The 12,935-nt window shown below is 43.7% G+C and overlaps 1 protein-coding gene across 6 annotated transcripts in view; it reads left to right on the top strand.

Annotated features, from left to right (window-relative positions):
• Positions 1-12,935, top strand: part of afdna (afadin, adherens junction formation factor a) — a 115,135-nt gene that overhangs the window by 76,237 nt on the left and 25,963 nt on the right. For all 6 annotated transcript variants that reach the window (XM_084081672.1, XM_084081668.1, XM_084081669.1 and 3 more), the window contains one exon: positions 1,746-1,826. In XM_084081672.1, coding sequence (XP_083937798.1) covers positions 1,746-1,826 — 81 coding nt within the window. The remainder of the gene's footprint in view (positions 1-1,745; positions 1,827-12,935) is intronic.

Below are 12,935 nucleotides of genomic sequence, written 5' to 3'. Positions count from 1 at the left end.
TAATCTGATAAATTAGTATTTCTTGCAACACAGCGGCTCCACTCAAGGCACTGAAGCAGTGTACAACCAGGGATAGAAGCTGTTGTTTAATACCTAGATATCCCTTCCGACGCGCTGTGGGAAATTTGTCACAAGGTTTTAACATTTCTGGCGATAGTATGTGTTTATGGTCACTCAGAGGGGGATTACAGAGGTATTTGTACCTCCTGGAGGTTGGCTCGTGTCGTGAGACAGAGAGACGCAGCAAAGCACAGAGCCCCTATGAATAAGACACAGTCAGGAGAGATGCAGCCCCTCAAAGCTTGTTTTGTTGTTTGTAAAAAAAAAAGTAAATTATTTAGATATTTTTTACATTAAATATTTCAACTTCATTGATATATTGGATGTCGTTAGACCAACCACAGCCTTACTGTTACAGCCCAGCCAATCGTAGATTTACCTGAGTTTTTCTCTGGTAAAACCCGGACGTGTTGATTTTTGTTTCAGACCCTACGTTGCTGGAATTGATGGCTTGAAACGATGGGTCTGACCACGTTAGACTAAATCAAACCTAACTTGAGATGTAGACAAAACTCTAAACAAGGCCATGTTAATTGTTTTAAAGAAACTAGAAAAATGCCAAACCATTTTCGAAAAATAGCAGATTTTATTTTTTAATTAAAGTATTTTTAAAATTAATTTCAGAATAAGTGATTAAAGCGGCACTATGACAAATGTGTTTTTATCCAAATGTCTCAGTAAGTCGCTAGTTGACATGTACAGTAGTTGTAGTTGAATGTTGTGTATAATTTGTGTTTGTGTGTGTGTCTGCCCCACGTTACACACTGACCTCATTGCTGTGGCATTCAGGACCAACTAGTTTTTCAATTCCACATCACACAATCACACCAGCACCGCAACTATGGCATGCTCACTCAACTATGAAACTCATATGGCATGTAAACAAACAAACAAACACACACACACACACACACACACACACACACACACACACACACACACACACACACACACACACACACACACACACACACACACACACACACACACACACACACACACTCACGCAAGCGTGCATACGCACAAATACAGATGACAAACTCTAGTTCCCTTGGTGTGGAAGGTTTTGAATATTCGCTCTGTCTTTTGCTCTCTATCTGTCGCTTTCTATGATTCTCTCTCTCCCTCCCTCTCCCCGTCTCATTCTCTCCACCCTTCATTCCTCCTCCTCTTTCCCCACCCAGTCGCCCAACCCTGCCTAAATGAGCGCACACACGCGCCTGTGTGTGTGTGTGTGTGTGTGTGTGTATACATGTACGTGCGTGCAGAGGGCCATGTGGCTTTCATTCTTGACTTGTCTCCAGCGACCACAGGGTTCCTCTGCGGTCTCTCCAAAACGACTCCTCCGCGCCTGCCCCCCCCCCCCCCACCTCCACTCCACCTCCCACCCTCCCTCCCTCTATCCATGCCTCGGTCTCCCTGCAGCCTCATTTAGCTCTGGGAGTGTTTCAGAGAGTCAGGCAGGCGGTCAGACAGCCCAGAAAACTTCTCAGATCTTTCAACAAAGTTGATTTTAGGACTTTGTTTTGGCTGTGTTTTTGTTTTCGTTATCATTTTTAGGAGCTTAAAAGCTGATAATACTGACATACACACACACATATACTTGCTCGATCTCACACGTGCACGCAGGCGAGGAGTTGCAGGTACTCACACACCTTCTTGTCCTGTCTTCCTGTCAATTACAGCCAATGAGGAAGGAGCCGGAAGTCGTCACGGTAACCCTGAAGAAACACAATGGCATGGGCCTCAGCATCGTGGCCGCCAAGGTAGGAAAGTGTGTGTATGTGTGTGTATGTGTGTGTGTGTGTGTGTGTGAAAAAGGTGAACTCTCTATCACCCCAAACACGAAAAAACGTTTTATTTTTGTTCACGAACAAAGCTTCTGCCTAATGATATTAGTTAAATTGTTTTGCGCTGCAAAACAGAACGGCAAAAACGACACCTGACGCTGACAAGAAATCCAAAAATAAGCCTCCTCTTATCTTTGAGTGCATCGAGATGCAGTCGAGTGCAGCAAAGACACTCCCCCACTCCCGTGTGTGTCCTGTCTTGTTTGTGCTGTGAGTGATTTTCACTCGGAGGCGTTGAGCCAATGGAACAAGCTATTGAAACTCCTCTGTTTTGAACCGGAGTCAGTTCCTGCTGTCTCACATCACCGCACAAGACTCACGCAACATCTCCCAGGCAGAGAAAAAAAGAAACAAAACGATATGTCTGGCTGCATTGATGTTACAAAGAAATTGGTTTGTGGGCCGGACGAACACAACACGCTGTGACGTCCAAAGTTGTGTCGCTCAGGTAGATCCAGTGTGGATCCGTCCTTACAAAAAAAGCGACAGTCCTTTCACTGTAAGCTTGCACCCTCCATGATACACCATTATGTTATGTTTACGTTCTGTTTAACTCAGGGGTTCTAATCTTAACAGTGTTTCTGTGGTCCTCGGAGAGCAGCTTGTCGCCATGTGTGGTGTGTGAATAAATAGATGGAGAATAGCAAGGAGCTGTGTTTAGGAGTCAAGTTGTGGTGAACATTTTTTGCAGCCACAAAGCATACAGCTATTGCTGTGTGTTTGTGTGTGTGTGTGTGTGTGTGTGGGGGGGGGGGGGATGTGTGGGGCGTGCGCGTGCATGCATGTATGTATGTGTGTGGACTATTATAACCTGCCCAACACTGGTGCCAATGCCCTGCCAATGATTTAACATGACAAAGAGAAAGAAGGCTGATGTGTTTTTACCTGAAAAGGAACACAAAGAGGTAAGATGGGGGGGAAAGTGTGACATTGAAATATGTGACATTGAAGAAGCTGTCAAGTGTCCCCACTCCGACATGTCCACAGCTGTCTGTCAGCTATTCCTTCCACATTCGTGCGCATGCACTTGCACCACACGTACAGTATACGTGTGGTGGTGTTTTTGGAATGTCTGTCTGTGTTGAATGTTTCTGTCTACTGAGGTGAAACACAGCCAAAGTGCAAAACTGTGTGTGAGAGTGTCTCTCTCTCTGTCTCTCTGTCTCTCTCTCTCTCTCTCTCTCTCTCTCTCTCTCTCTCTCTCTCTCGCTGTCTCTGTCTCTGTCTCTGTCTCTGTCTCTGTCTCTCTCTCTCTCTCTCTCTCTCTCTCTCTCTCTCTCTCTCTCTCTCTCTCTCTCTCTCTTCTCTCTCTCTCTCTCTCTCTCTCTCTCTCTGTGTTTCCTGCTGTTCTTCCTGTCTGTGTTCATGAGAACAGTGCTTCGTTCTTAAATGGACCCAGATTAATAGTTATTTAACTTCTCACAAATCAATAGGAGCAAAGTGTGTGAGAGTGAGAAATAAAGCATAAGGGGTGGAAGGAGAGATAGTAGAGAAGGAGGAGAGGGGCTAGTAGGGCTTTGCTGTACTGTTTATTTTCAAAGCACAGCCCTGTGTGTGTGTATGTGTGCACGTGTGTGCATGCGAGAGACTGGCAAAAGGTACAAGGATCAGAAAGGGGGAAACTGCTCGGCGGGAGAGACTCGTTGGAGAGAGAGAGAGGGCTGGTGAGCAGTGGGATGGACAGACAGACAGACAGACAGTGTCTCATTCACACACAGCTGTTGGTCTTCCCAGACAGCCAAACCTGTCTCACCTAGCCAGCTTAACTCTCTGCCCTGCTCCATTATTATGTAACTGTGTGTGTATGTGTGTGTGCGTGTGTGTGTGTGTGTGTGAGTGAGTGCGCAAGTGTGTGTGTATGATTACGCATGTGCGTGCACATTCTGTAAGCGGGTGTGTGTACGTGAGTGTTTAAGGTGTGTGTGTGTGTGTGTGTGTGTGTGTGTGTGTGTGTGTGTGTGTGTGTGTGTGTGTGTGTGTGTGTGTGTGTGTGTGTGTGTGTGTGTGTGTGTGTGTGTGTGTGTGTGTGTGTGTGTGTGTGTGTGTGTGTGTGTGTGTGTGTGGCTGGCTGGTATTTCCTTGCTGGAGCACAGCGTGGGCTGTTATTTGCCTGGTGGAGCTGTAGACTGTAGGCAGCCTATCTGAACCCCACACCTCACTGGAACAGACCTCTCTGCCTCAACTCAGACTTCTCTGTCTCTCTCTCAATTTTTGTACGGAATTTGTTTTTTTCTTCGTTTTCCTGTGAGAGAGAGAGAGAGCCGGGAGAGAGCGCCATCTCAGCGCAGTGTAAATTATTAATGAGTTTGTTTTGGCTCGTCAGCACACGTCAAACTGGCCTGGGATCAGCTCCAGCTCTGGGATTCCCACCCCTGCCGCCCGTGGATAATAGCTACTGTGGGCGTGTGAGGCGGCGAGAGGAAGCGGAGGACCGGACAGCCCAGTTGTAGTGGTAGTACTTGCAGATGTACTAGGCCTACTACACCAACACGACTGGTTGTTAGTTCTGCTCCTCCTCCCTGCTGTGACTAGTGGATTTTAAAAACTTTCCCCCCCCTTTTTTTCGGGGGACGGGCGGGAGGACTGCGTGTTTTGGTTTCTCCACTGGACGAAAGGAAGTGTGGGTTGTGGTGGAGGTTTCAAGGTGCTGGCGTAGTGAGCAAGTTTGTGTGTGTGTGTGTGTGTGTGTGTGTGAGCGCCGTGGAGTGTACTGGCTACACAGCAACAGGGAGCCAGGCTACAACATGTGGTTCTCTGTGGTGGGCCGCAGAGACCCGAATGAGGTAGGAACCACCTGGACTACGTGTGAGGTACTTTGTCATATATTCCAATGCTGAATCACCTGTGCTATTTTTTAGTTTTTGTACACAGTGTTCATTTAACTCAGAGAGTGTACACATTTTATGTGTATTTGGTTACACTCTTTTTTTAGTTACACATGGATAAAATGAGTATTTTGTTGTGTGTGCCTTCATAAGGCAGGGCATACGGTAAATGGAGGAATTCAGTTGTGTGTGTTTGTGAAACCCTCACTGTGGTACACTGACATGCAATCCACGCATAAGCCTATTGCTGAGTCACCTGCCTCTATTATATCCCTTTGTATGCTTTTACAAAAACTAGGCTATAAATATGTCTGTGTGAGTGACATGGAATCCACGTATAGTGCAGAATCAGCTGTCCTAGTTTTTTTTAAAACTTGTATTTGTTTTCTATGCGTGTTGTGTAGGGGTGAGCAATGAACTTAGGAGGCGTGTATGTTCCAGATCCGGTCACCCATGTACTTTGTGAATAGCCTTGTTCCCATGTAAGCCATTGTCCCAAATTACTTTCCAGATCAAATTCACAATCACATTTCATGCTTGTTTCTCTATGATCCTTGCCCACCCATATCACGCTTATACTGAACTAGTAGCTAGCGCCGAGGGATATCCAGTATTGACATCATAAATTACATCGCAATATGAGAGAGTACAATATGTACATCATAAATGTTGCAGTGTAGTCGGTCACATATTTTTTTCTTAAAGTAGCAATAATGTATTAGGCTGGTACTGTACGTATCTGCCGGTGTTGGAGAATGACACCACCAAAAATAGTTGTACAAGAACAAAGTAGTGTTGTTGCGACAATCCGAGGCAACGCAACAAAGTTGTTACAAGTTCCAGCCCCCTACGCAACGAGACAAAACACCTGCATATGAAGAAGATAACGAAAATACGAAGTGTTAACACAGAAATGTTGGTACTGTAATACCACAGTTGATGGTGCAGCCCTGCTAGTAGCTGACCTTGGAGCTCTGATCTTCTTTTGGTTGTTTACTCAGTGGATCTGTTTCAGAGACATGCTGTTAATGATTCAACTAGCACATACACACGAGGAGAGACAGTACAACCACACACACACACTGTTCTGTACACACTCACCTCGGGCTGTGTGTCTGTTCGTGTGGTTGTATTGTTGTGTCTTCCTCCCAGCTGGAGTTGTCGTATTCTCCTGCTGTGTTTACTCATTCCAGGACATTCTTTCAGCACACAGCTGCACGACAACAGTCTCTACAAAATGGGGTTTTATTGCTAAAATCCACTTGGTGCTACTGGAAGACAGTTAACAAAGCTTCAGCTGGAGGTTTTTAACGCACTGAGAAATGGCCAATTGTATGCATGTACACATGTTTCTGAATGAATCAGTCATGTTTAAGAACGTTTTACTTCAAAGACACCAACTTGTCAATGGTAACATTTTTAAACAAATAACTTGCTTGCAGCACATCAATGACATTTTCTACTTAATGAACTCGGATATAGCTAATGAGTGCAGTCAGTGCAGGCCAATCTCCCTTTCAGAGTATAAATATATGATGATATCATTGGCAATTGATCCAAGAGAAACAGAGATGACGCAGTAACTTCAATAAACAAAAATGCCATTGGCTGACGATCTAATCTCTCCTGTCACCTCAATCCAGCTAGGACAAACCTATTTGTACTTCATGTTTAGTGTGTGATGTACTGTACTGTATGTGTGCCTGTTTGTTTGCTAGTGGTTAGAAAGAATGTGGTGAGCAGTAAAACAATGGCATGAGAGCTACCTCCCTCTGAGGGCCACAACAATGGAAGGATGTGCTGAGGACCACACAATCGGAGCGAGTGTGCGCGCGCGCACACACACACACACACACACACACACACACACACACACACACACACACACACACATGCGCGTCTGGGTTAAAGGTGTGTGTGCATGTGGTGTTTGTTTGTTTTTTACTTTAAGGACTTGTTTTTAATGGAGAGAGACTGCCCTACTTAAAGCAGTGCGTGTCAACAGCCATATTGGCTTTAAGCTGTCAATGCTGACATTGGGGTCCTGATGTGGCCATCAGTTCCCCAGCATCAGATAGCAGAAGAGGAAAGTGTCCTGTCATTATCACCTTCACTAGACCCCAAATATAGTGGAGAGCCCAAGTGATCTGTTTGACAATTAAGTCAACCAGAGAGAAAGTCCCTAAGGACAGTTCTACCTAATAGAGCCCTGAAGAATGCAGGATGTGAACCCTCAATTCACCACCATGCAATCATCACTATCTTACCAATTGGGTTTGGATTTAGAGTTACACACTAGAATTAGGGTTAGGGTGTGATTTTCAGAGCTGGTACCGATTATTAGGAATCTTAATGAGATCAGATATTTTTTACCAATATGTAATTGACCCCCTATTACACTCACTCATACCTACCTAAGCATACTCCCAAATGGGGTACAGTTATGATTAATAAACGGATGAAAAGGTTGCCTAGCAGGTGGAGACTTGGAATGCAGCAGAGTATAATTGCACAGATTCTAATAGTACTTCACTTCACTGAAGAGTATCTGTAAGGCTTTGGCTGCATTTGATATTTTGCTGTCAAGTACAGGATATAGATAGGTGAAAGTAAGATAGTTGTATGTGACAGACGTTAGAGATATTCTTTCTTTACCTGCGGGCTGCGGCCGGTACAGAAAATCCACATGCACTGTAGGCTACAGGTGTGTGTGTGTGTGTGTGTGTGTGTGTGTGTGTGTGTGTGTGTGTGTGTGTGTGTGTGTGTGTGTGTGTGTGTGTGTGTGTGTGTGTGTGTGTGTGTGTGTGTGTGTGTGTGTGTGTGTGTGTGTGTGTGTGTGTGTGTGTGTGTGTGTGTGTGTGTGTGTGTGTGTGTGTGTGTGCGTGTGTGTGTGTGCGTCTGTGTGTGACAAGCAACACATCTGGTTTTACTTTGACCCCCTCAGACGAACCCCTCAGCCCCTCTCTCTGAACTACTGTTTTTATGACTTCATTATAGCTCTTGTTGTGGGTTTCTTATGTTTGTGTATGCCACTTTGTATGTGCGTGTGTGTGTGTTTGAGAGTCATGTGTCTTCTTACCTGCATGCTCTAACACGCCAGAGTCCTTTTATCTTTGTGTATAAATGCCATACTGTGTGTGTGTGTGTGTGTGCGTGTGCGTGCGTGCGTCACGTTGTCTGCCCGCCTGAGCCCCTTGTAGCTAAAGAGATGGAGACAGGCGGCAAAGCCAGGCTGGTACACACACACACACACACACACACACACACACACACACACACACACACACTGGTACTACAAAGGAAATGAAGGGGTTAAAGGGAAGCCATCAGACAGACTGAGGGAAAGAGAGAGGCAACCCTACCTAAATCCAGAGACCTCTCCCAGAACTTATGTTAACCTACCTGTCCTCCTTCCATTGTCCATATTTGTGCAGTCTTTGGAATCAAACTTTACTGTGTACATCCACCTGCATTTCTGTCCACGTACCTGTCAGTCTCCCACTGTGTGAGACAGGTTTTCATTGGTCATTGGGTTTCATTATGTGTCGTGCAGGTGGCTTAAATGCAGTGTGTGTCTACATATTGTATGTGCACACACACATTCCAGGCTCTCTACCATGAATAGAATTGTTCTTTAGAGTATAGAAAGCTAGCATGTGGACTGAGCAGCAGAATGTTAAGTAGCTGTGAGAAGCAGGATGTAAATGTATATTCCATACGAAGTGGAGTCTTCTAGAATGTATGAACAACATAAAACATTCACTGTGATTAAGTATTCCTTCCTGTTCTGAATGCCAGAGACGGGAAGCCTTTGGCTCATAGAAGACAGCCTCAGTATTACTTACTTACACACACACACACACACACACACACACAAAAGGTTAACGCACTCAGACACACGCACAGACACCAAGTTAGGGGTCAGGCGTGTCTGTACTCCTTGGTCGGCTTACTTCCTGTAATGGAAGGAAACGGGAGAATAGGCTACTTCCTGTGCGAAGAGGAAGTGTCAGGTTTGGTGGGGGGGAAGTTGTTTTCTCCAGACTTTAGATCTGAACTGAAGTGTTTAGTTTAACAACCCGGCGTGCAACCTTACACACATGCACATTTCCTCTGCTCTTTGTCATTCACAATACGGTTTTGGACAAACTAGCTGATAAGTGTTAATGTTATTGTACAATTTTACATCAGTCTCAATATTGTCATGTTTTCGCTAAACTTCCACACTGTTGAACAATTTACTGCCATACTGCTGACATCAGACTTGTTAAAGTTGAAGCAACATAGAGAGAGAGGGAGAGGGGAAATGATTTTGGTGGATTATTTTCCCCATACCCTGTTGAAAGAATATTTTCAACATCTCTATTGAATTTTCATATTATTCATTAAAATACATAAAACGGATAACTTGATCCATTGCCCAGCGCAAGTAGACATGGGGTGAAAACAGGCTCCATTTTGGCTCTGTGCTGTGGCACACAGCTGGCATCGGGACCAGTCTATCCAAGCAGAATACAGCCCTGTGTCAAACGCAGGGCTTTTACTGTCAATTTGCCCTGGCGTTCTGCAGCTGCAGCCAATTAAAACATCCAGCATGGCAGGCTAGATGGCTGAATGTGGCATAGATTCAACACGCTGCACAGCTGCTTTCTCTTCTATTTCTAAGTCAATCAGATATCAATCGGTATATGTGGCCAACAGTGGCTTTGCATGTTTGTTTTATCTTGAATCGAGTGCCAAATGGGTGGACTATGATGCATCCAAGTGTCAATGGAATTTGAAGCACATTTCTCAAAAAATAAATGTGGTAACTGGTAACACTAAACACATCAGGAAAGAAAAGTACTATTGGACAAGATGACAGCAGGAAAAGCCTCAATGTCAATATTTATTCAACAAAAGTGTTTCCATGGCTGTTTATAACATCCCTTTGTCATGAAAAACCTATCCATATTGCTTTTCTATTATGCTGCGCAATTAACTTTTTGTATACATTTGTCGAACTCCACCCAACTAGTACCCCAAGTAGGGGAATACAAATGATAACTAGCATTTGTAGATGAATGACTACCTGGTATATTGTCAGTTAAATACAACCATACTTGATTGACTTTAAAAAGCTTTCTTGTGATGCTTCAAACTTTCTGCTACTTGTCCCTCCATGTACTTATCAAACCACACCAGTCCGGTACTCCAAGCATGGCAGAGCAAACAATGACAGGTGTTAGCACTCAGCATACTGCTGTGTGGGCCGATGAATCATGAACTTCTGCAGCCACTGTGTTTCTGCTAGCGGCAAACAGTGAGTGGGGCTGACTTGGCAAGCATTAAGTAAAGGTAGTTCATTAGGAGGAGTTGCAGTTAACCTGTGGATAACCTCTGAATCTTCTTAATGAGAAGCACACAGACACAGAATGCCAGGTTGCCAGGTCTGATTAATGGCAGCAATTAGAAGTCTTGTTAATATACTCTGTACTTTTATGGCAGAGTTTTATTGAGCTGCTCTGTTTCATGTTTTCTGCCAAAACTCTGTGTGAGAGAGAGGGGGCTGAATTCATTCAGTATCTTATGAATAGTGTGTGTTCCACCTCCTGGCTCCTGATTGTTTGAAGGACTATACCGGTGTTTATCAATTTCCTACAAGTCATGTATACTTTATAATACTGCCAACCGTTTTCCAAACAGTGTAACGTAGCTTGACCTCGATAATCAAACACAGTGAACTTTATGTTGCCTTTATTTTTTGTCAAAGTTAATTTGTCGTGTTTTAAGTTGAAAGCAGTTGAAAGCATGGATTAATTTTAAAAGTTTAGCTGAATAGTCTCTGCAGAAAAGATTAACAAACAAAATTCAGTTGTCTATGACTTCTATGTCGTGATGGGAATTCTTTGGTGGAGGAGCCATGTCATTTTCCCATTTCCATAATGCTGGTATGGTCCTTTAAGACATAGAGAGTGACATAATGGTGAGACAGGTCATTTTTTGTATTCAATGGACACTTTTCTCTTACGCACACACTTTTACCCACAATAAATGACATCATAGTATCAGTCCTTTGACTGGGAATGCACTTTGTTGTATACATGCACAATACTCTCTCTCTCTCTCTCTCTCTCTCTCTCTCTCTCTCTCTCTGTCCCTATGGCATTGTGGAATGCCACTCTACCTGGCTCAGGTGACAAGACTTGTAGGAGGGGTCATAAACTGGGGCACCGCGCACACACACACACACACACACACACACACACACACACACACACACACACACACACACACACACACACACACACACACACACACACACACACACACACTCACACACTTTTAGAGACCATGCACACATTACCATCCTCTCTGATTGGGGTTGCAGTGCCTGGCTTATCCATCCCTTTTGCTGGTAGGAATGACATCTTTGACTTTTCACTACTTTCATCTCAATCACTTTGTTGTTGCATCTGTCTATTTACATCTTTACTAGTGACTTACTTACTTTGCTTACTGGCACCATTTTGTATGATTTTCTCTCTACTGTACTTTTCTCTCTTAAATTCAAATAGGATTTATTGACAGGACAATAACATTTGTTTTGCCAATGTACTGTTTATCAATCTGTCTATCTATGTGTGTGTGTGTGTGTGTGTGTGTCTCTCTCTCTGTCTGTCGCTCGCTCCTTAATTTAGCTTTTAGCCTTTATAAAAATTAACCCGTCTCTGTCCCTCTCACTTCTCTCATGGGTTGTTTGTTTGCACTGTATGGTTTGTCCTCTCTGTGTTGTCTGTGTGTACTCTACTCACTGCAGTTTGTGGTGCAAGATCTGATGAAAAACTGCTGCATGTCCTCTGTACCCAAGACATACTCTGGTAGAAAAGTAATCCTTTTTGGCTACAGCTCGTCATCACGACAAATTCTTTCTGTCATCCAACTGTTGGTTTCTTTTTTTGTGTTTCAAAATGACATTGAAATTGATTCATATTTTGCAGCAAACTCTACCACACATCTCTTCAGTGTGTGTGTGTGTGTGTGTATGTGTGGATTATAAATTAAGCTGTATCAGTATTTGTAGTTGAGCTGCAAACCGATTTGAGACAATTGTCTGTCGGTGTATTAGGGCTGCAACTAACAAACTATGATTCATCGTCTTAGCTTTTATTCAATTAATCTTGTCTTTTCTATATCAGTGAGTTTATGTGAAACAACTCTAATAGATTTTTTAAAATATCTATTATTAATAACCACTTAAGCTCTGTTTTATACTTTATCGTACACAGTGTGGTGCAAAAATGGCTAAAATAGCCAATCTATAATGTCACATGGCGTTATGACATTGTACATTGCTATTTTCACTATTGTCCACTATTTGCTATTTTTCGTTGGCTATGACAAGAACATTTATTTAAATTAAAATCGGTAATTTTTTATAAACTATTAAATTGATTAGTTTGATGAACTGTTACCCCTACTGTGTATGTGTATTTATGTATGGCTCTCTGTCTGCAGATTTGTCCACTAAAGGGTGCTGATAGTGTAACTCAACTATGTACACCTTTTTCGGGGGGCCTGTGTTGCGTCTCCCCTCGTGAACTCAAACCACTGTTCTCAGGAGTATACGGTTTCTGACCTCTCCCCACCCCTCTCTCTGTCTGTCTGGAGACTCACACATGCACAGAAATCCTACGTTCTCTCGCTCTCTCTCTCTTTTATTTTTTTGCTTTAGTTTGTCTTCCTCTGCATTGACCGTCTCCCTTTCTCACGCAGTCTACCACGGCCCCTCTAATTCATTTATTTCATGTTTCTTTCATGTTTTCCCCTTCCATTTCGCACTGTACCTCTTCCCTCGTTCCCTCTGGCATCATTCTCTCCCCTCCCTTCATCCATCTAATCCTTTTTCCATTCGTCCGTCCTTCCATCTGTCCCACCCTGTCCGGTTTGCAGTAACATGCCATGTGAGGAGTGGAATACCAGGAATGTGTTGGAAGACAGTTTTGTAATATCACTGCCGACCTTTCATACGCGATGCTGTATCCGCACGCGCGCAAATAGTGTGAAATAGTGTGAAATAAACATGTGGAGATGGTACAGCAGGCATTAACGGCACACTCCAACGCTTTACTGTAACTGTAACCACCTCAGGAGGACCACACACACACACACACACACACCACTTTTAGAGACAACTACCAGATATGGACTCATCCCATCA

The sequence above is a fragment of the Gymnoscopelus microlampas genome (genome assembly GCF_963454915.1).
Source record: "Gymnoscopelus microlampas genome assembly, chromosome: 16".
Lineage (NCBI taxonomy): Eukaryota > Metazoa > Chordata > Actinopteri > Myctophiformes > Myctophidae > Gymnoscopelus > Gymnoscopelus microlampas.
This window is presented reverse-complemented; position numbering and strand designations above follow the sequence as displayed.